Here is a 22,305-nt window from a genome sequence, read left to right as displayed (position 1 = left end):
CTGTAATTCAAATAATTTATAAAAACAAGTGGTGTGTTTATCAAACTGTCAAATTACATTTTTCAAAAATTCTGATTCTGTTAAGTTCTAAACTTCTTCTTCTTCTTCAAAAAAAAAAAAAAAGGAACCACATACATCTATGAAAGTGCCCAGTATTTAAGAAAATAAAGTGTAATCAACTTTCATGCTAAAATGCATTGAGGAGTGACGTGGTTTAACAAGTTCTAACGTGGTTCACTGACACCTAGTGACCAAGTGTTTATGTGCTATGCATATATTACAACAATTATATGTTTTTTCAATAAAAAACATGATTTAAAAAAATCTATTTGAAAATTTTTTGGATCGATACGGTAATCGTGCAGTGAAATATTGCCGAATCGATTTTTTTTTACACCTTGACTTATAAATGCATTGAATAGGTTTCGTTTTCTCAGGAAAAAAAAGTTTGTAAATAATCATTGCTTTTTAAAAAATCATTAGTTTTGAAAGACAAAGTGAGGGTAACAGACTTTTATAGTTGAGTAATATAAACATTGGTCGTGAACATCAAGCATTTAAGGTATAATAATATGATTTTAATGACGTTTACTTAAAAAAAAAAAAAAGATTTCACAAAAAAAGGTCAGACTTTTTAGTCCTTGATATTAGGCGTTTGTTTAAAAAATACCCAGCAATTCAAATATTTTTTTTCTTAATTTTTAAAACATTATATCAAATATTTTTCAACGTGCACCCTTGTTGTGTTGTCACTGTTGTTTTACCATTATTTGGTTGTGTGATAAAAAAGGGAAAAAGAAACCCATACTCACATTAAACTTGAATGATTTTATTCTTTTAGGCTAGTTTCTATGAAAATAGGAAAAATAGATTTCAGTCAGAATATGTGGAAACAAAATAAGCCTTAGTTCACAGCCCAACATAATAATCATGTAAAAAATACAGATTCAAATATCTAAAATAACTATTGCAATAAATACATTTTTGGAAACATTTCCTTTGAAATATTTCTGTGCAACAGCAAGATGGAGAAATAAGTTCAGATAAAAATCCTAAATTAGGCTCGATAGGATATAATACAGTATATGAAGCATCTTTTTGTTTTCCAAAGTGGAAAAGTTGTGCAAATTCTGCAGCATTCAGAAAAAAAAACAAAAAAAAAACATGGTTTGTCAACAACACTTGGATACTAGACAATATGAAGGGCCATATGCACAATCAATAAATAAAAAAACATAGGAAAAGCACAGTGTGCAGCGGTCCCTGCTGCCTCCCAGGCTCATTTCCATATCAATCACAGCGTATCAAAGGCAGCCTGCCAACCGGGGTCTGAATGTGATGTGGTAAATTCATATAAGTCTGCAATTAATATTTAATTACAAGTTCAACACAGAGGGGATATTTTGTGTAGGTTCTATGATCCCTTTTAATAAGAGAAGCTGAGATTAACTGAGCTGCAAGAGTAGAACTAACATATGTCTCTCCTCTTCACTACTGCTTATCTGAGCTTTGACTGAATAATAACAGAATAAAACACTGGAATATCACTTTATCATTTCATATTTTTGGTGTTATCATTAAAACAATTTGAGTTTGTCTTCCCCACTTCACATGTCATACATTGAAAATATCAGCAAATGGAAATCAAGTCATCAAAAAATAAATTAGTCCAAAAATAAGTTATGGTTTTTAGTTTTTACAGTTGTTTTAACTTAATAAAGTACATAAATGAGACTGTACAAAAGGAGGACTGAAAAGGCATTATGGCTTGGCACATTTTGGCATTTTAACACCCAGACTTCTCAGGCAAATTAAGACAAATATGAAAAGAAATTACATGGAATTCAAAGAAAGACGAAGAAGTTGTGAACAAAAACTACAACAGTTAAAGTGAATGATAATAAATACATTATGTTCAATAGTACACCCACACACATTAAAGGTAGGGTAGGTGATTTTCTAAACCTAGCATAGATTTTGAATGTAGCTTCACCGACTTTGTTGCCTTTACCTCCCTCCCCTCTGTGCTCCGTCTTACTCACATGCATGAGCGCCGCTGCTGCAGAAGCAGACCTAAGCTCATTGCTTGTATTGTGTAGAAACTTTGTTGTCTCATTCAGCAGTACGTAAACAATAAACTTTATCATTATATATGTTAAAAATGTGACCAAAAACTCAGTTTTAACTCAGCGGTCAGCGGTGACGCACTTTCAGTGTGAGCTTGTGCACGCGAGGGGTCGAGAACGAGCAGGGAGACAGAGAGAGACGTGATTGGTTAAAAAAAAAACGTACCGTTATTACAGGTTTACAGCTGCTACAGATGACATTTTTTTTTGTTTCTTTTTCAGAGCACATAAGATCTTAATTACTTCAACCAAAACCTTAAAAAGTACATCTGGAGAAAATTACCTACCCTAGCTTTAAGATACTGCAATGTCAAGTGTAAGCTGCTCTAAAGACTCCAGACAGAGATTGTAAAATCACGCACAGCAGCAGCAGGACATCCACGTCTCACAGAGCACCAGCCTGAAAATCTAGATGTTCAAACACCAGCCAGGAACAAGGGAGACTGAAATCAAGCCAAAGGAAGGCTGCTGGTTGCATTTATGATGGGAACATGTGGACACCATGTCCAGATGTTCACCAATGTCCACTTTCTGCTCATCCTGAGCTTTGTCTCTGATGAAGAAAGCAGCAGCAGGATGAAGCTTGGATTGGGACAGTCATGGCTCAGTCAGATCCTCAAGTGTTTTCATTATCCATGGTTGAGTGTCACATTTATCCACTAGGGGGAGCTGAGCTTTCTGCCTTTCAGGTTTCCTGCTTGATCTACAAATATATAATATACACAATTTACAAACAAACAAAAAAATTCAGAGAAACAGAAATATTTTCACTCTGTGTGTGTGTGTGTGTGTGTGTGTGTGTGTGTGTGTGTGTGTGTGTGTGTGTGTGTGTGTGTGTGTGTGTGATTTCTTTACCCCTGAGCCTGCAGGTGTGTTCATGGATGCTATTTCCTACAATCAGCTGCAGACTGGAAGCTGCGACCAAGCCCTCCTGTTGCTGACTCAGGTTTGTCACCTGCCTTTCCATTAGGATGATGATGGATGGATGATGGATGATGGTGAAAATGTTGCAGCATGGAGGGGAAATTACAGTGATTTAGTTTTGAGGGGAAAAGTCTAAGCGTTCCAACACAATATTTTTCTAAGGCAGAGGTCCCCAACCTTTCTGACACTGTGAGCTACTTCATGTACTGGATACATGAAGCTAAGATAATGAAGGAAGACTCGCAGTCACTTCAAAAGGTGGAAAATGTTAAAGTTTCAACATTAATCACTTTATTTCTCCTAATGTATGCAACTGTTTTATTTTCAATGCATCTAATATAAAATTATCACCTTCCTATTTTACTAGCTACTAAAAAACAACTTTTAACTAATCGTAAAACACAGGACATGTTTGTACAATTGAACAATTTTGTAATATTAAACAAAAATCTACTTTGCGGTTACTGTATTTGTTTATTTATACACATTCGATCACACCAACACCAAATCCGCAGCATCTTTAAAATCATATCTGCAATTGCTGAACTCATTTGACAAAATTTTGTATTCACAAACCAAAACATTTTCACAAGACGGCAGTATTTAACTCTACTAAGGCTCTGATTCCATCTGTCATCCCCCCAGCGGCTGAATACCCTCTCCCCCTCTTCGCCCTCGTCTCCTATGCCCCGCCCCCGGACCCACCACCTACCCACACGTGACAGTATATGGTTATTGTGACTGTGTTTTTCTTTGTTTTGCCTAATGCATGTATACTGAGAGGTTTTTTTTTCCTATTTTTTCTACTTTACTCTTAAATAGGGAATTCAGTACAAAACCTGCCTTTTTTCCCCCTCACCTCTCCTTGTGTTGTGATCCCATTTGTTATCTAAAATGATATCTTGTTACTCCGTAACATGTGCAATGACAAATAAAGCTATACATTCATTCATTCATATGTATTTACCTTTGTGAGTTTGAATCCTGGAAAGTATATCAGATTTTAGATAGAGCTCAAGTTCAAGGGCCCCTCACATGGTCCGTGAGGGCTACCTGGTGCCCGCGAGCACCATGTTGGTGACCTTTGCTCTGTGTTCGTCTTGAGTTTGAATTGTGATGTGTTCTCCCACGTGTATGTATGTAGTGTACATTTTAGGACATCCTCTGGTCTCACAGTGAGATATCAGGTATCAGGAAAACCTTGAAATGGCCTCAGGCTTCAAAATAAAAGTCATCAGACTAAAGGGCCTCAAATAAAACCGCCCCAGGCCGTAAAACACAACATGACATTGTATTTTGAAGAGAAAGTAAATAAGGTACACATGACGTCATCAATATGTGCTGCTTTATATATGAGAGTAAGTTGAAAACTGTTATTTACTTTTTATTTTTAAAGGTTAAGATATATCAGTGTTTAATTTAACTATGTATTTATTAATCAAACAAGATATATCAGCGACGTATTCATTTTTTAAAAGAATGGCTTTTCAACTTACTTTGTCATGAATACTTTTAGTTCCTTCAAAATAAAACACCATGTCGGGTTGTATGGCCTGAGGCCGTTGAGTCTGATGACTTTTATTTTGAAGCCAGAGGCCGTTTCATTTGATGGCGTTTTGTTCGACAAGTGAGGCCATTTCAGCTGACGGAGGTTTTGCTGAGTCACGAGTCCATTTAGTTTGACCAGTGACAGAGTGAGGTGTCAGGAAAACCTCTGAGACATGAGGATGTCCTAAAATGTTCACCGTACACGTGTGGTTTTATTATCAGCTCTAGCATCATCTGTCCTATTAGTTCAATTCAAATGTCCAGCTAAGCTTGGGTTTGGGGTGTAACTGAGCAGAAACTAAATGAAGATCTTTTCTAATCTCTGGCCAATGTTTAACAACCGTGACGAACTCACCAGCGTCCGCTGCCGTCAACACACTGTAGCTGGATAACGTCTCCCCTTAAGATGCTGATGCTGTTTGGTCCATTTTGAAGACAATCAGCCAAAGCTCTGTATCTGCCTGGACACTGGAAGCAAAGGACAAACTTTAGCTCACATTAACACACATTTTCCAAACAAAAGCAACGAAACCCCCAATTACACAGACGAGAAAGAACATTTTCAGCGTATTATTTACTCATTGGATTTTCAGTTCAGAAAAAAGAAAAAAAGAGATTATTCTTGACACGCTCTTACTTTGAAAACGACAACTTCCAGGCACATAATATGAAAAAAACATTTCATTTTTTGGTTTTTTGGAAACGAAAAATGCAAATCAACAGGTTTTTTTTTTAATGTTATCCCGTCTTGACCCTAATAAACAGAAATGCCTTGGATTTCAATCTTAATTTTTGAATTTTAAAATGCAAACCAAATAACCACACATTTAAAAAAAGATATATTTTTTATATATCTTTTTCTTAATGGAAATTCCATTGATGAGAATAAAACAACAGGTTTAAGTTGTTGTTTGCATTTTTGATGTTATATAATTTCCTAATTTAAAAAGCCAAACTTTTTGTTTATAACCAGAATTAGTAATAAAAAAAAATTAAAAAAAAACCTTGAAAATTAAAAATAAAAAATAAACCCTGACCCATGATATTGAATGAGACTAACTTTTTAGATGCTTTTATATTGTGAAAAAAATGAAAATGGACGACTGCCACAGCGATGAGTTCAATGCATACATTCAGGCTGTAAAACCACATTTCCTCAAACACATTGTCTCAGCTCCAGAAAAAAAAAAAAAATCAAATTGGAGCATTTGACTATTTCTACTTATCTTACTCTTGCTTGGTTTCATCTTTATAGCGTTCCTCACCAGTTGAAAAAGAACCTCGTCCTCCATGTCTCCAACTGCAGACCAATCCTCTAGTTCACAGTTGTCTACTGCTGGATGAGCTTCAGGCCAACCTGGAACACACAAGCACACACACACACACAACTTAATTTGATGCGCATAAGATTTTGTGCAGAAACTTAGTCGCGAATGTGACACTCCTTTGTCACTTATGGGGAAACTTCAGATGATAGTAAACCTGAACTGCTGACTAAGGAAGAAATATTTAGATGTCTACATTAGTGACCAACTGAGAAAGTTAGCAATGATGACATTAAAATAATGAAAATCATAATGTATTTTTAAAGTCTCAGCAACTACGTATCTATCCATTCTTTGTTTATATTGTGCTGATGGTGTGCACTCACTCCTGCGATTGTGTGGGTGTTTAGGGGACCCAGCCCGGGGTTCTGGACTGCTCCTCCCTGACTCTGTGTCCTCTGAGCTCACAGACGCTCTCTGCTGCTTGCTGGGAAAAAAAAAAAAAACAATCACACAAGATAATGGCTATCAGATAATGATGTATAGAATATAGGCATACAAGCTCAGGATAGTGTTATCCTCTGCCATACAATCTTAGGTCAGCTTCCAGTGTCTGACTCTTAAAGAATAGAAGAAATTAAAAAAATCCCACTTATCACGAAGCTGACCCCAGATCACTGTTAAGAACAACTCTGTCCTCTTTGGTTTCTAACAGCCATCAGCAGTTAGTTAGGCAACATTCAGACAGCACAGAGCAGCCCGCTGACAAGCCTCTCCATGAAGGGTGGAAAGAGGAAAATATGTAAAAATATGTCAACACAAGGAAAGATCTGTGTATGTATGGATTTATCCAATATGTAGAGTCAAAACGTGTCTGGAAAATTAGTTAGTGCTTTTAAAAAGGATTTTAAATGATAATGTAAAAGAATAAGCAGCAGTCATTAGGTTTTAAAACATAATGAAATGAAATACATCTCTAAGTGTGCCATGCAATTCTTAGAGTGGCCTGATTTCCTTTAAAACTGCTGGAAAAAGCCATGAAGATACTGCAGTTCTATGGCCTCTAGATGCATTAGAGAGAGCAGAAAGATCAGTTATCAACCAAAACTTAAACTAAAACAATGGTTTAGTTGATGATCGCGATGCAGAAACAACAGCCTTTCTTTATTTGGCACCCTGAGGTGAGCCAGATGGGACATGCCAGGGTAAAATTTGCCAGGCCGGACCAGGCTGAGTTTACCACTGAGCGTTACGGCCAGTCAGTGACGCTGGGGACAGCGGCGGGGGCGGGGGCGCGGTCGGGGCCGTTGCCGGGGGCTTCTGGGACGAGGGCTCCGGGTCCGAAGGCACAGAAACACATCAGCTGACAGGGAGCCAGGGTGGAGCCCCGGCAGACAGCCCCTGAGGACCCCTCTGGACGGCCGCATGCCCCTGCAGGTAGGGGGTGGGAGGGGTGGGGATAGGCAACTATAGCAGTGAACAGAGTGGAGCCTGTGCCCACTGGCACACAATAGACCAGGCAACGTGGGAGATGATGGACAAACTCAGCCAAGCTTTGGTTAGATTTAGATGTGACAGCTCAGCATTATTATGGCTGAATTAGGATTTGTTATCAGACAATATGAACTGTGTGCAGTCACATGTTCACAGAAAAATGTATTCAACCTAGCTAAAATCTGTTAACACAAACACACTGAAATGTTTCACTACCATCAAAACCTGCTGATTTACAAGCAGCCGCTAGCTAAGGGGTGAACATGTGACATATTTAATGCAACTTTTGGTAACTGATTGTCCATGTGACAGGTTTGGTGTAAAAATTGAAAAAAAATTAAAAAATGTAGGTAAAAACAGATTCAAATTTTATTTTAAAATTTTATCATTAGGTTTTGAAGTTGTATATATATAAATAAATAAAAAACCGTTATTTGTTGATTTAGTTTTCTACAATATTAAATGTTTTGTGCAACAGACAGAGAAGTCCATCTGTCTCTAATTTAACTTCCTCAAATGTCAATGTGTGCTTCTGTGCACTCACCTCTCCATAATGAACTAGCAAAACTTTCATTTAAATAGGACGGTCTCCACCACTTCTGCACGTGCGCTAATCATTGCTGCAATCTTAGTGAATTCCTCGCAGCAGGTGAGGAATTTGCATCACAAAAAGGATTTAGGGACACACCTGGTTTACCACCCTTTAATTCAGATGTTAGTGAATCTGAGTGTTTTGCCATGCATCAATATTAGTATAGATAGATTACAGAATTAAAGATGTTGCTTCCAGGCGGGAAGAGGTTAGTAGAAAGGTTAGTGATGTCTGTTCTGTCATTACACAGACCTGACAATCATAAAACATGGCTGTGTTCAAAATCGCATACTAACGTAAACTACATACTAACGTATACTACACACTAACGTATACTACATACTAACGTAAACTACATACTAACGTATACTACATACTAACGTATTACATACTAACGTAAACTACATACTAACGTATACTACATACTAACGTATTACAAACTAACGTAAACTACATAGTAATGTATTACATACTAACGTATACTACATACTAACGTATACTACATACTAACGTATACTACATACTAACGTATTACATACTTACATAAACTACATACTTACATAAACTACATACTTACGTACACTACATACTAACGTAATACATACTAACGTAAAGTACATACTAACGTATACTACATACTAACGTATACTACATACTAACGTATACTACATACCAACGTAAACTACATACTAACGTATACTACATACTAATGTATACTACATACTAACGTATTACATACTAACGTAAACTACATACTAACGTATACTACATACTAACGTATACTACATACTAATGTATACTACATACGAACGTATTACATACTAACGTATACTACATACTAACGTATACTACATACTAACGTATACTACATACTAATGTATACTACATACTAACGTAAACTACATACTAACGTAAACTACATACTAACATATACTACATACAAACGTATTACATACTAACGTATTACATACTAACGTATACTACATACTAACGTATACTACATACTAACGTAAACTACATACTAACGTATTACAAAACATTAGTCAGCAATTCAAGTTCACTTCAGTTATTTTTTACTGTATACTGTATATGGCGGGAACAACTGAGGGCGGGGACAAAAACAACAGAAACGAACACTTTAGATGCAGTCCGATAAAATCTGATATTCGTTTTCTGATCAATATTGGATCAGGACACCCCGAGGAGGACAGAGCACCTTTTGTTTGAACCCACCCACTTTTCAAGTCAGCAAAAGTATTGGAACAGACGTTATTAAATTAACCAAAAGTGAATAACGGCATCAAACCTGTGACCCATTGACTTCACCAGACTGTTGCATTCTTCATTTGAAATGCTTTTCCAGGCCTTTACTGCAGCTTCTTTCAGTTCCTATTGGTTTCTGGGACTTTCTCCCATAGTACGTTAGTATGCTATTTCAAACACAGCCCATTAGTGTAGATGTGCTGTGCAATGGTTTGTGTGTGTGTCTAACTTCACAGTCACACACACTCATGTGAAGCGTGTGTGTATAATCACACTCATACACTGACCTCTCAGATAAGGACGGAGAACCCTGGGTGTGATCAGCCCTTTGGCCGTGGTGATAAACTTCATCTAGGAGGAGATGACAAAGAAAAATTCGAAGCAGGATTAAGTTAAACTTCAGTTTGCCTGAGAAAAGTTGATCCTTGGCTTCTTGATATATCTGCACTGAGGATCAGCAGCTGCCTGTGCAGCTTCTGACCTTTTTCTCAAGCTCTTCCCGATGAATAAACGCTGTGGGAGCTGCTACAGTACATTCACATTCACCCACATTCACACACCTCTGAGCAGCTTTTGTTGGTTGGTCAGAATCCTGCGCAGCTCATTGAGCCAAGCCATCTTCACCTCCATGGTGGGAGCCTGAGAAAAAAAAAAGACAAAAGCTCAATAATCTGCTGTAGTGTTCTCTCTTTGTGCAAAAATGTTAATTCATATTTTCCAAAATATATCCTCATATATATACATATATCTCATATATATATATATATATATACTGTACATAAACAATGTACATACGTATAGTAATATTGTATACGAAACATCTACAAGTTATAATTATAATATAAGCTACCTATACACATATGAACACAATAATAATTACATTAACAAAAAAGGTGGAGACTTCACCTATATTGACATTACCGTCCTGGGTCAACTTGCTGCTCCTCATCTTTGTATTTGTTTAAAATGTGTTTTATTATGTATATACTGTATATTTTTCAAGTTGTTTGTTTTTACTGCCTTTTATTTCATCTGTTAATTGAATAAGTTGAATGCCTGTCAGTGTAGTTCTAACCCCAACCCTTTTTAAATTCTGTCCGTCTCTTAAATGATATCCTCCCTGTCTTTTCCTTATGTTATATGAAAGTAAGATGTTGTTGGCTTTAAAAAGCACTTGAGCTGTTTTGAACTGAATCAGATGGTGAAGTTTAAGAGTTTGTAGTTTGTGGTTATTAATGAGTCGAATGGGCATTTATGCATGATATTTATTTGTTTATACAGTATATATATATATATATATATATATATATATATATATATATATATATATATATATATATATATATATATATATATATATATATATATATGGGTGCAATACAGAGTTCCTACAGCTTTAGTCATATTTAATTCAAGACTTTTTATCGCCATTTGAAATTAAATTTAAGACCAACTTCACTCTAGTGCAGACTTGCAACTCAAGAAAATAGCCAGAAATCTATAAAACAACAACAAAAATATGAATAAAAACCATTTAAAAAAAAGCCATTAGGAAAAATCTTTGTTGGACAGGCAATTTTTGTTTAATTTACTTTTTCCCATTTTGTTTATACATTAAAAAAAAAAAAACCCGAAAGATACTGTTTATTTTGAAATGTGAGACGAATTACAATCATAAAATCCTACTTCTTATGTGTTAAAATGTAATTCTTTTGAAACACTGATTTAAGATATTTTAATGATAATTAAGGCCTTATTTTTAGATTCTTCAATTTCATGCCTTTCAAGAAAAAAATCCTTTCAATGTTTGTACTCCTTACCTGCACCACGTACACTTCCTCCCTGCCACTGTACCAGATCTCAAACTTCTTCCCGTCTCCCTTCACATTCTCCGTAATCCCCACAGCCGTCATCTGCCACGAGACATTTGCTGTTCACAGCGATGCACGCATGCATAGTGTCACAATGAGCCTATCAGAGTTACATCATGTTACACACCTGCACCTGTCAGAATCCAAACATTGGCACTGAGACACGCACGCACACACCTCCGCTGTGCGCCTGCTTCCTCCCCACATCCTTAATAATAAATCAAGAGCCACAGCTGTTGCTGTGACACTGTCTCCACCTCAGCGTGTACGACTAAACAGCAACGATGGGAAGACGTGGGGTTGTGTGACCGGCTGGTTTCATTACGCATGCAGACACATAATAATACAGGCACTTGTGGTGGTTCTAGTTGATTATACACTGAATTATTAAGTGCAAGTTAAGCATATTATTAGTGACTGATCCATAATTAAACATGTTCTTTCACTGTTCTGCAACAGATTGTTTTTTCTTCCCTTGTTGTCTTAAAAAAAACTAAATAAAAACCACTATGATCACTTGCCAAATACAATTTAGAAACATCTATATCAGATCTATAACGGACATGGGCAACTGGCGGCCCTCGAAATAATATTGTGCTGACGCCAAAGTAAAGTAGATGACTCCAAAATACACACAGAAATACAGAGAAATACATGAAACGACAACACAAAAACATAAAATGACATCACAAAAACATATAAATATACAAAATATCCACATATTACAAAAAAGGAACAGAATTTAAAAAACAAAACATACACAAAAATGGCTCATAACACATATATAATAACACTACACAAAACCAAAACCGAATGACATTTTGCAAAATTATGTCAGAAAAACCACAAAATGAGAACGAAAAAAATCCTTTGTTTTTAGCCCTATTTATGCTCAGGTTGGTCATTATTCTAAATGCTGAGAGACAAAAGTGGCCCATCTTTGATCTATATTAATAAGTACCGGTAAATATTTTATTGTTGGTTGCTATTACTGTTCTTATTTCTATTGTTATTAACATTGCAAAAATAATTCCCCCTTTTAAATTATTATTTATTTCAGAGATCATCCACTGTTTTTTCAAATGTGGCCTAAAACCTTTGAAATGTCCTTATTAGAAAATCTATGCCTAACAAAACACATTATTTTGCATCATATTTGTTTTATTAACTTTTTAAAATGGGACTACTTCACCTGTTTCTAGTCTGTGCGCCACCATGTTGAAATGACGCCAATCGCCCCTTTCAGCCCATTGAGTTCCATGGGAGGTGAAGCATTCAGGATCATTTAGCAGCTTTTTCAGTCAAAATGACAACTTGTGCTGCTTTGGGTTGCTCTAACAATAGTAAAAGTTGAAAAAGTCAATGTATACCTCTTTTGTTGAAATTTGATAAACAAAATCCGGCAGCCAAAATAATCTGTGACTGCAGGGGGCGACAGTTCCAACTCTGCAGTTTCATAGACGACATGAAGAAGAGAAGAGCAGGTCCATGCATGTAAATACAGGCAACCAAGACAGGTTTACATTGACTTTATCCAACCAGCCAGAGGCTTGTGTCCCATCAGGGGCTTCAGCTGGATACTATTCAATAAAGTAGTCCCATTTTAAAAAGTTAATAAAACGAATATGGTGCAAAATAATGAGTGTTAGGCATAGACCTTCTCATAAGGTCATTTCAAAGGTTGCAGGCCTCATTTGTAAAAGAAAGTGTCTGGAGGTACGTTAAACATAGCCTTAGTCCCTGGGGCTATAGCTATGTTTCTCTATGTAAGTGCAATGTGCCTGTTTTATCTCTCAGGATAGTCAAGTGGTCTAAGGTGCAGCACGCACTACCAGTGTGATCCCACATTTGACTTTTTTTTTTTTTCATTTTAACATATTTAACACTGCAAATTCAACTTCTAAAAATACATATCTGACAAAAATAAACATTTTTGGGTTAAGGATAGGGATAGAGTTTCAATAATAGTTAGGGTTAGGGATAGGGTTAAGGATAGAGTTACAGTTAGAGTTAGGGCTAAATTAACGTTTAACGTACCCGTAGCCATGGCCTTTGTAAAAACGGTGGAGGATCCCTCTAACAGGCAGTGATGGAGTTTCATTGGACTAACCTTGAGGCAGTGCTTGAAGCTGTACGAGGGTGTTTTATCAGCACCTTCTCCGTGTTCTTCTCTCCGTTTGCAGAGGAGCAAAGCTTTCTCATACAGGAACAGGTGCCTCTGCATTGGCTTAAAGCGGGCGAGCTCCTTCATGCGAGTTGGACCTTTCTTGTGGCTGATCCACACACTGAAAGAACCTTGCATTAACACACGACCCAGCTCACAAATGTCCCCCTGTAAGGACACACAACGTGAAATGTACAAGTGTAGGAAATACAGCCTAAAGGAACAGAAGAAAAAGAAGATCATCTGTGCTTTACCTCATATCCTGTGATGGATATCTGATGCATGGAGTCGTTGACTGATTTCAGCAGGTCCAGCATGGCAGTCAGCGCCCCCTGTAGGTCAGATGTGCCCTCACTATCTGCACTGTACTTTAACAGCTCCTGAGAGGGAGAGATTAGAAACCACGTTCATAGAATATCACTGATGTGTGTATAAAGCTTTCATTTAAACTTCTGATATTTCATTAATATATGATGCAGTCATTTCCTTTTACTTTCTTTTTTCATCTTTATTTTAAAGAAAACTGATGTTTCAAGCAACAAGCATGCATTCAATCACTTCTTTATTTCCCGATGGCCAAAATCTTTTTTGATTATGCATCGTTTCATTTATACGGATCGTAAATGATATAAGCACTTCATAGATTCTTCTTCTGCACTACATTTGTGGCCTGATATTAAAATACTGCATGCATTGTTTGCTTTTTATGCACTAAAAAGTGATTTCTGTATTCACGGTGCACGTTTGGTCCCCAAACCTTAAGCAGCAGCTGGTATTTGGTGAGTCGTTGAATGGGTTTCAGCAGGTAAGAATCCAGACCCAGTTTGTGCTCCAGCTTTTTTTGACACTCCTTCAAAAAAAAGAAGTAAAATGGGCAACAATTAATCCCATATTTTGAACCGAATATTTTGAAAAGCTAAATTCTAATCAGGTTAAATGGAATTAATATTAGCCTTTTTTGTCCCTAAAAACTAAAAAGTATTTGCTAATGCTAAACCTTACCTGAAAGAAGTCGCAGTCGCAGAACTGTCTCCACAAAGCCTCCGAGCGAAGCTTATTCTGACAGTACCATTCATACATTTGGAAACATTCTTTCTGTGGGAGTCAGAGCAGAATAGCTTTTAAAATCACTAATAGTAGACGAACAAACCACTCAACTTAAAGAACTTCTATGGGATGAAGACATTTATCTTCTCACCCGCTGGAGAAAACATGCTCCCACACCTTCAGGAGCCTCCAGGCATCCTTCAAGGTCCTGCAGGAAAACCCTGGGAGCGCAAACACAAACAAATATGTAATTAAATATTACAAATGACACACTTTTTTTTAAAATTTAGAATCTGCAATGAAATGTTTATTCTCACATTTGTTTGCTTAATTTCTAGTATATGTGTTTGTGAGAGAGTCATTGGTGTTCCTGAGCTGCAGTCTGCCCCCATGTGGCCTACACTAGAAATTGCAGGCACATTCATTTCTGAAACAATGACGCCTCTAAAATCTTTTGTTATGTGTAATTAAAAAATAATAATAATAATAATACATTTAGCAGAAGTAACGGCTGGGTTATTTCCATGTCATTTCAACAAATGCTACACACTCCGGACTCAAGTGTTCCGTGATCATTCCATAGGCACACTGTAAATTTTTAGTTTGATCAGATGAACCCTTTTCTAGATGGGGCCTATTTAGTTTGCGTCGATTTTCACGCACTGTGACCCAAGAACCAATGCATGTATCTGACTAACATTAGGTGTATGAACAGTCAATGTACCACGTAGCTCAAAGATGATGAAATTACAGGGAGCTGAGGCATATGCACGTTGTTTACTGAAGGCCTAAACCTGTTGGAGCCCGAAACCCAGACAAAATATTTTCCAATTTTGAGGGGCTGGCATGTCCACCAGATAGGATGATAAATAATTTGTCCTGAAAATGATTTGAAACGACATGGAATGACCCGGCACTGTACAGTCTGGCTGGAGGTGATGACTAATAATGACTTGCCTGCTGTGAAAATTGTAGATCTCAGGCATGTTTCCAAAAAGGATGTCCCTCTTACTGCGAAGTATTGGGGGCAAAAGCCCCGACAGTTCTGCATTGTCCATTTCAGCCCTGTAGCCCTGAAGTTAATATAGGGATACAATCAGGGAAGTATGAATTTAAATATACATAAACTTTAGTTTTAATCAAACAAAAGTATAAATGTAACCCTCCTATTATCATTGGGGTCAATTTGACCCCATTCAATGTTTATCGTTCAAAAAACAATAGTTCACTTTTTGTTGCTTCATATTTAAAACTGATAAAGCATGAAATTATCATGATTTTCTTATGCGCTGAACACACTGTATTGGTGTTTCTCTCGGGTCAGTTTGACCCCAAGACGTTTTAGCTGAGATACTTGTCTGTCTGTCTGTGTGTGACCCACGTGTGACCTTACATCCACACACCTGTAGGTGATGAGATGATACTTTGGAGTTGATACACAACATCTGTGGTAAATAAAAATGTTTATGAGAGTAAAGCGGGCGGGGGTCACCAACGCTAGAGAACAGGTCAAGGTTTGATCGTCAAGCGGTTATTCATGTATTCAACAAATAAACTAAGTGCCCGACACTAAAACTCGATCAACAATTTTCTGAAAATTAATTACTTGAGGCAAATATTCCTGGGGTCAGATTGACCCCAAGGGTAAAATGTGTTAATAATATTTGAGGATAATAGGAGGGTTAAACACTGATGTCTGCTTTTTGTGAAGGTAGCATATTGTATATATTCACCAATAACACGCAGAGAAGCTCCTCCACATAGATCCTTTCAGTCTCTATCAGTTCCCTCATCACATGACTATGACACACACACACACACACACACACGTTCACACAGAGCGAAAGAGGGAGGGTGCCAGAGGGCATCGTTAGTCGTGCCCAAAGGGACTCACAAACCAACAGGATGAGGACAGACAGAAGGACAGACGGATGTGGGTTCCTCACCGCCTCAGGAGGTTGGGGCTGTCGTCTCCGTCCAGACCATACGACACACAGCTGCGGCTCTCCTGGTAGTCGTGGATCACCTCGATCTGAGCCAGATATGAAGGAAATACAAATATTTGATAGACTTTTTTTTTTAACAAAAACACAATGTAACAATCAGGGCTGGGGTTAATTACATTTTTAAATAAAAATGACACCTTAGTTATGATTACGCTGACTGGCATTTTTTCTAATTACAATTAAAATGGCAATTATTATTTTCTCCTGAAAGTAAATTACAATTGCATTCTCACTTATTATAGTTCAATTAGGATCAATAATAATTACTGAACCTTTAATAAATAACCCCATAAAACTTTAGCTTTCTGTTAGCATCTCTTATGATAACGGGTCAGTTTTGACCCATGTCTTAAGTCAGCTGTAGAATACACAAAAAAATATGATCTATCATCTAATTTTGTTTTTCATCTCTTATTTACCTTGTTAGGCTGCTTCATCAGTAAAAATATTGGTATTAATCATTTTGGGGTGGGTGTCAGAAAAGCCCTCGATTTCAATTGTTTTTTTTAAAATGGTAAAATGATCCTGAAGAGAACTGACAGGTAAACTTGATACGACACATATTTTAATCATTTTAACTACATATGTATAATCCATAGAACTGTAACATGGTTCCCCAGTTTTGCATTTAATCAAATTGGAAAAACAGGTTTTCATATGCCAATTACAATTACAAAGTCAATTATCTGAACTAAACTGCAATTCAATCACGAATGCAATGGCAACATTATTTTTCAATTATGATTACAATTATAATGACGTCATAATTGTAATTAAGTATCAATTATGCGATTACAATTATAATTGACCCCAACCCTGGTAACAATGACATTAACAAAGATTTGAACAGAGATTTGAAGGAGTTTGATGCAGTTAAAAAAAAAAAAGTTTCCCTAGCTTGACTTACTTTTCTTTGGTTGGGACTTTTCCGAGAACCTCTCTTCCCAGGCAGAGAAATGTCGAATGTGAACTTCAAACCATCACCTGTGAACATCACGTCATTAAAGAGCATGTGAGTTGTAGCAAATTTCCATAAGCTCCGAGGAAGCCTAATGAGGACACGGCAAACCTAAGTGCCTGCACTAAATCAAACACAATATATATATATATATATATATATATATATATGACTATGCACAGAGGAACCATGGCAGCCTTTGACCTTTTTACTGATTGTTTGAAAAAATAAAATATATAAATAGACCATGATGGACATTTCAGGTAATCAGTTGGAAGAGGTTGTTTCCTCTGGAGGCGTAGCCCTGAAACCAGTGCCTACTACATGTTTGGCACGATGTCAGAATCTTTTTGATTCATGCAGATGAATCCTCACATTGTGGCCCGAGCTTAAAAGAGCACCGCTCCTTTTGTGTGTGTCGAGTTCCAACATTCACAGCAACTATAGGTGTGAAGTGCATGCATGTAAACTAAGATCAAATCAATCAAAGACAACCACAGGGAGCATCGTTATTATTTAGCGTCAGTGAGCATTAAAGAGTTCTTGAAGGTATTTATAAGCATTCTCAGTCTTTGGTCATTACCCTCATTCGTATATGAAGCACACTCAAGATGATCTTATCTTTTTTTTCCTCCCTTTTTGTTCATTAGATGATGAAGAGTCATTCTGGTCGTTAATGGAAACAAGATAAAACATATTGTCTGACTGCCTTCATGCATCTTCCTCGAAGACACTGAAGTATGAGCGGTTCTTTAATGTACGTGAAGCACATACGTTCTCCAACAGCCGCCATCACTAATAGAGCAGTCAGGTGCTTCCTGGTGGATTGATTACACCATCTATCCTTGTTCTCGCTCATTTGTAACTGCTATGAGCTAACCCCAAAGGCTATTCACTGCTTTGCTGTGGATCTCTGTGATGTGTTAATTTGACCACAGCGCCGAAAGGGAAAAACGCAAGGCGGAGAGGGATTGGTGTCATGCCATAAAAGCTGGGATGAGACCCCATACTGGGCTCAGAGTGCAGAGCTTGGTGGGTAGGGAGCCAATGTGTGGAAAGCATAGCAAAGTGCTGTTTCATCTACTGTGAGAAGACATTGCTTTGAACGCATGGATATAAATAAATCAGCAAGATCTCCATAGCGGTGACGATTTTTGTTCTTTAAAGACGAGATTGCGTTAATGTACAGTATCTGTGTGTGCACTGTACCGTGCTTTGGGGAGAAGAGAGGGGACTTGGAGCGTGGTGGGTTTTCAGGCCTGGGGGCCACCAGCTGGACCGGTCGCACGTGTTTATCAGCCAGCTTACGAAGAGAAGTCTGTCGGTTCTGGATCATCTGCTGCACCGTGGCATGCTTCTCAAAGGTTTTAGAAATCTGGGCCTGAAGGAGCAAAAAAAAAATGCAAAGGGAAGAGTAATCCAAAAATAGACACATCATAGACACATCAAAATAGAGTCTTTCAAATCATGGGCTACAGAACAAGATCTAAATAGTATTACTCTATGTCAGAGATGGGCCACTTTGATCACAGTGAGGGCCACAAAAATGTGATTGTCTGATTCAAGGGCCACATTATCAACATTCATGTGAACATTTAGAATAATGACCAATCTGAGCATTAACACCGGAAATAATACAAGGTTTTAATTTGATTCTATTGTTTTGTGTCATTTTGGAGTAATTTTGTGCATTTCTGTCATTGTATGTTTTTGTTGTCATTTAGTATATTTTTACATCGTTCTATGTGTTTTTGTTGCCGTTTTTTATATTTTTTTCTGTCATTGTATGTGTTTTTGTTGTGATTTTGTATATTTTTCAGACATTGTATGTGTTTTTTTCTCGCTTTGTATATTTTTCAGACATTGTATGTCTTTTTCTTGTCGTTTTGTATATTTTTCTGATACTTTTGTAGTCGTGTGTAATATTTGTGCATTGTTCTGTAATATTGTATGTATTTTGGAGTGATTTTTTTTTTGTACTTTTGTGTAATTTTTTTATGCTGCTGAAGTAATTTTTGTTATTGTCCCAGCTACTTTTTAGATTTTTTCGTGCTTTTATAACACTATTCTATTCCTTTTGTGTAGTATTTTGCTTTAGTTTTGGGTTTTTTTGTGTGTTTTGTACTAATTGTATGTATTGTTGCTGTTGTTTTGCATATTTTTGTAATTTTGTTCCGCACAAAATTAGACCACGGGCTGCACGTGGCCCCCGGGTCCGCTCGATGTACATGTTTGTGGTTACTGACCTGAAGATGAGGTGTGATGACAGCCTCATATTCAATCATCAGAACATCAACTCCTGAGCTTAACATTGAAGGTGCCTCTTCCAAAAATTTCTCAATATCCTTTAAAGCTGCCTGAGCGCCTTCCTTTGACTGGAATTTATCCACCAGCTGATTGGCCAACAGGTACGCTCCATCATCACACCATGTCTGGGCCTGAGGTCAGAGAGCATGTCGGAATCTGAATGTTCTACCATATGTTCGTCTGTCTCTGTAAATAAACACTTTTTTTTCTTGTTACCAGTCCGAGGCTGAGCAGCAGCTGGTGTGTTTGCAGAAAAAGAGACTGTTTGGTCTTGAGTGCAACACTGAGGGTATCACAGTGATGGCGGAGCTCGTTGCATCGCTGCATAATGAGAGCCATTGCATAGTGGTGACCAGCGGACAGCTGGTGACCGTGAAGGATGATGATCTGGGCTCGAGCCATCACCTCCTGAAGCACAAGAGGATGAAAACACACCATTTGTTTGTCCTTGTTTTAAAAAAATATTAAGGAGGAAAAGCAGCATGAGGCAGGGTTGGGGTCAACTATAATTGTGATTGCGTAATTGATAATTACAATTACGACATATTTATAATTGTAATTGTAATTCAAAAAATGTGTTTCTGTTGTAATCGTAACTGAATTATAGTTGAGAATCAGATAATTTACTTTGTAGTTGTCATGGAAATTCTATAAAAACTGCCAAATACAGTTCAACTAAACGCAAAACTGGGGAACTGTGTTGTAGTTCTATGGCTTACACATACAGTATGTGGTTAAATATTAAAATATGTTTCATATTAAGGTTACCTGTTAGTTCTCTTAAGGATCATTTTACCATTTTTTTAAATACGTACATGAAATCCAGGGGTATAATGACAGACAAAAGGCTCAGACGCCCACACCAAAATTATTAATAACAATATTTTCATAAATAAGGAGGCCTAACAAGGAAACCACAAGACAAGGAAACAAATCAGAGGATGGATAATGTTTTTAGTGTATTGTACAGCTAACTTAAAACATGGGTAAAAACCGACCAGTTATCATAAGAGATGCTAACAGGAAGCTAACACAAGTTTTTTTGGGGTTATTTATTAAAAGGCTCAGTAATTGTGATTATTGTAAGTGAGTTTTAGTAATTTAGAACGTAATTGTAATTGACTAGAAAATAATAATTGTAATTTTAATTGTAATTGGGAAAAATTGCCAGTCAACGTAATTGTAATTGAGTTGTAACTCAACATAGATAATTGAAAACATAATTGTAATTGAAAAATGTAATTGACCCCAACCCTGGCGTTAGGGAGGAAAATATCTTTTTTCCTATTTTTATTTTTAGGTGGTCATAAACCGACCTTTGCGTTGGACTCCAGCCCGTCCAGCTTTTTGAGAGCCTGCTCAGTTTGAGGCAGAGTGTTCACAGATGTGTGCAGTTCCCTTTCCTGAGCCAGCAGGTGATCCAAACATAACTCAATCTAAACAGAGGAGACTCGTAAACATACTGTTTTCAAATCAACATTAACATTGTGAACCCAATCACTTCTTTCCAAAGGTGGTAAACACACATAAACCTTCACTATAAGGTATTGATTCCTTTGAAATTATCCTGTATTGGAGGCAGACATGGTAACCGCTGGCCAAAAAAAGGTCCAAAAGTGGACCAAAAGAGTGTAAGGTGACAAAAATGAGCCAAATGCAGTCAAAGAGTGGCCAAAAAATGGGCAAATAAAGAGGAACCAGGTGGTATGTTTTACTGAGCAAATTGTGGCAAACAATAGTGAAAAAGTGCTAAATGTGGAACAAAAACAGGTCAAATATACGGGGGGAAAAAGGAAAGAAGTGGTATTTACTGGACAAAAGTTAGGTCATTTGGATGAAAAGTAGCAAAAAAAAAATTAAAGGAAGGACAAACATTGGATAAAAGTGTCAAAAATAACTAGGAAAATTTGACAACAATAGGGAAAAAGGAGTATTTGTTGGCAAAAGGTAGCTTAAGTCTGAAAAAAGTGTCAGAACGTTTTGAATAGGAGCAATGGGACAAAGGAAGTTGCAAAATGGCCAAAGGAAAATTACTTAAAACGTTTCCCCCTTTTTAAGGTTATCGGGGATAATAATAATGAACATGAAAGCAACTTTTACATTGTGTCCTCTGATAACGTGGTGGTCTGGACACAAAGTGCCAGGGCTGAATTTTAGTCCCAGTCCACCCCTGCATGGGAGTCTTACCTCCTGAAAGCTTTTCTCATAACGAAGCAGCTGAAGGTACTGATGGAGTTTAAGGTGATGCTTCTCAAAGAAACCATCAAATGCAGCCTCCATGTCTCTGAGCTGACCAAGAAGCCTAACATATCAAAGGGAACTTGGCATTTAAACTGTTCTCATTTGGACTTCAAAGATTTCTCTAACACGTGTGTCAAACTCACGGCCCGGGGGCCAAATCTGGCCCTTTAGACGAGAGGACTTAATTCGGCCCGCAGGAGAATGTAAACATGACAGAAAAAACATGTATCATTGTGTAAAATACAAAATAATTTAGTTGTAGAAATCTTAGCTCATCCAAATACACATGGATACAAAATCACAATTTCCCCATGCTTGTATCTGATGATTGCAGTCATTTATTTCATCTTAAATTGTTGAAAAAATAATTAAAAATCCTGCCAATTTCCTCAGATTATTCTACGAAATTAAATAAGTGAATTCCAGTTTAAGGTCACTTAATGCTTGGATACTGTCGGTCTCATATATTATATGTAATTTATACTTAGAAGTGCAAACT

The 22,305-nt window shown here is 37.1% G+C and overlaps 1 protein-coding gene and 1 long non-coding RNA gene across 6 annotated transcripts in view; one reads left to right on the top strand and one right to left on the bottom strand.

Moving 5' to 3' along the window:
- Nucleotides 1-211: 211 nt before the first annotated feature.
- Nucleotides 212-22,110, top strand: LOC114470985 (uncharacterized). Its single transcript, XR_003674937.1, has 4 exons — nt 212-221; nt 11,311-11,318; nt 21,387-21,390; nt 21,983-22,110. It is a non-coding gene; the product is annotated as an uncharacterized LOC114470985 (long non-coding RNA).
- The window catches only part of mcf2a (MCF.2 cell line derived transforming sequence a), a 33,554-nt gene continuing 13,591 nt past the window's right edge, over nt 2,343-22,305 (bottom strand). For 2 of the 5 annotated variants that reach the window (XM_028459444.1, XM_028459445.1), the window contains 22 exons: nt 21,753-21,867; nt 20,882-21,001; nt 19,782-19,973; nt 19,505-19,696; nt 18,468-18,639; nt 17,208-17,284; nt 16,241-16,326; nt 16,028-16,094; nt 15,252-15,367; nt 14,446-14,515; nt 14,250-14,342; nt 14,005-14,097; nt 13,502-13,627; nt 13,194-13,415; nt 11,033-11,125; nt 9,773-9,851; nt 9,500-9,563; nt 6,250-6,350; nt 5,864-5,955; nt 4,954-5,066; nt 2,982-3,085; nt 2,343-2,829 (listed from right to left, as the gene is read on the bottom strand). In XM_028459444.1, coding sequence (XP_028315245.1) covers nt 2,786-2,829; nt 2,982-3,085; nt 4,954-5,066; nt 5,864-5,955; nt 6,250-6,350; nt 9,500-9,563; nt 9,773-9,851; nt 11,033-11,125; nt 13,194-13,415; nt 13,502-13,627; nt 14,005-14,097; nt 14,250-14,342; nt 14,446-14,515; nt 15,252-15,367; nt 16,028-16,094; nt 16,241-16,326; nt 17,208-17,284; nt 18,468-18,639; nt 19,505-19,696; nt 19,782-19,973; nt 20,882-21,001; nt 21,753-21,867 — 2,431 coding nt within the window. In that variant the 3' untranslated portion in view covers nt 2,343-2,785. Of the gene's footprint in view, nt 2,830-2,981; nt 3,086-4,953; nt 5,067-5,863; nt 5,956-6,249; nt 6,351-7,103; nt 7,295-9,499; nt 9,564-9,772; nt 9,852-11,032; nt 11,184-13,193; nt 13,416-13,501; nt 13,628-14,004; nt 14,098-14,249; nt 14,343-14,445; nt 14,516-15,251; nt 15,368-16,027; nt 16,095-16,240; nt 16,327-17,207; nt 17,285-18,467; nt 18,640-19,504; nt 19,697-19,781; nt 19,974-20,881; nt 21,002-21,752; nt 21,868-22,305 lie in introns of those variants that run through there. The other 3 variants (XR_003674934.1, XR_003674935.1, XR_003674936.1) reach the window with 3 other exon arrangements.

The sequence above is a fragment of the Gouania willdenowi genome, chromosome 10 (assembly GCF_900634775.1).
Source record: "Gouania willdenowi chromosome 10, fGouWil2.1, whole genome shotgun sequence".
Lineage (NCBI taxonomy): Eukaryota > Metazoa > Chordata > Actinopteri > Blenniiformes > Gobiesocidae > Gouania > Gouania willdenowi.
Note: the sequence above shows the minus strand (reverse complement) of the source record. Positions and strands in the feature narration are given on the sequence as shown.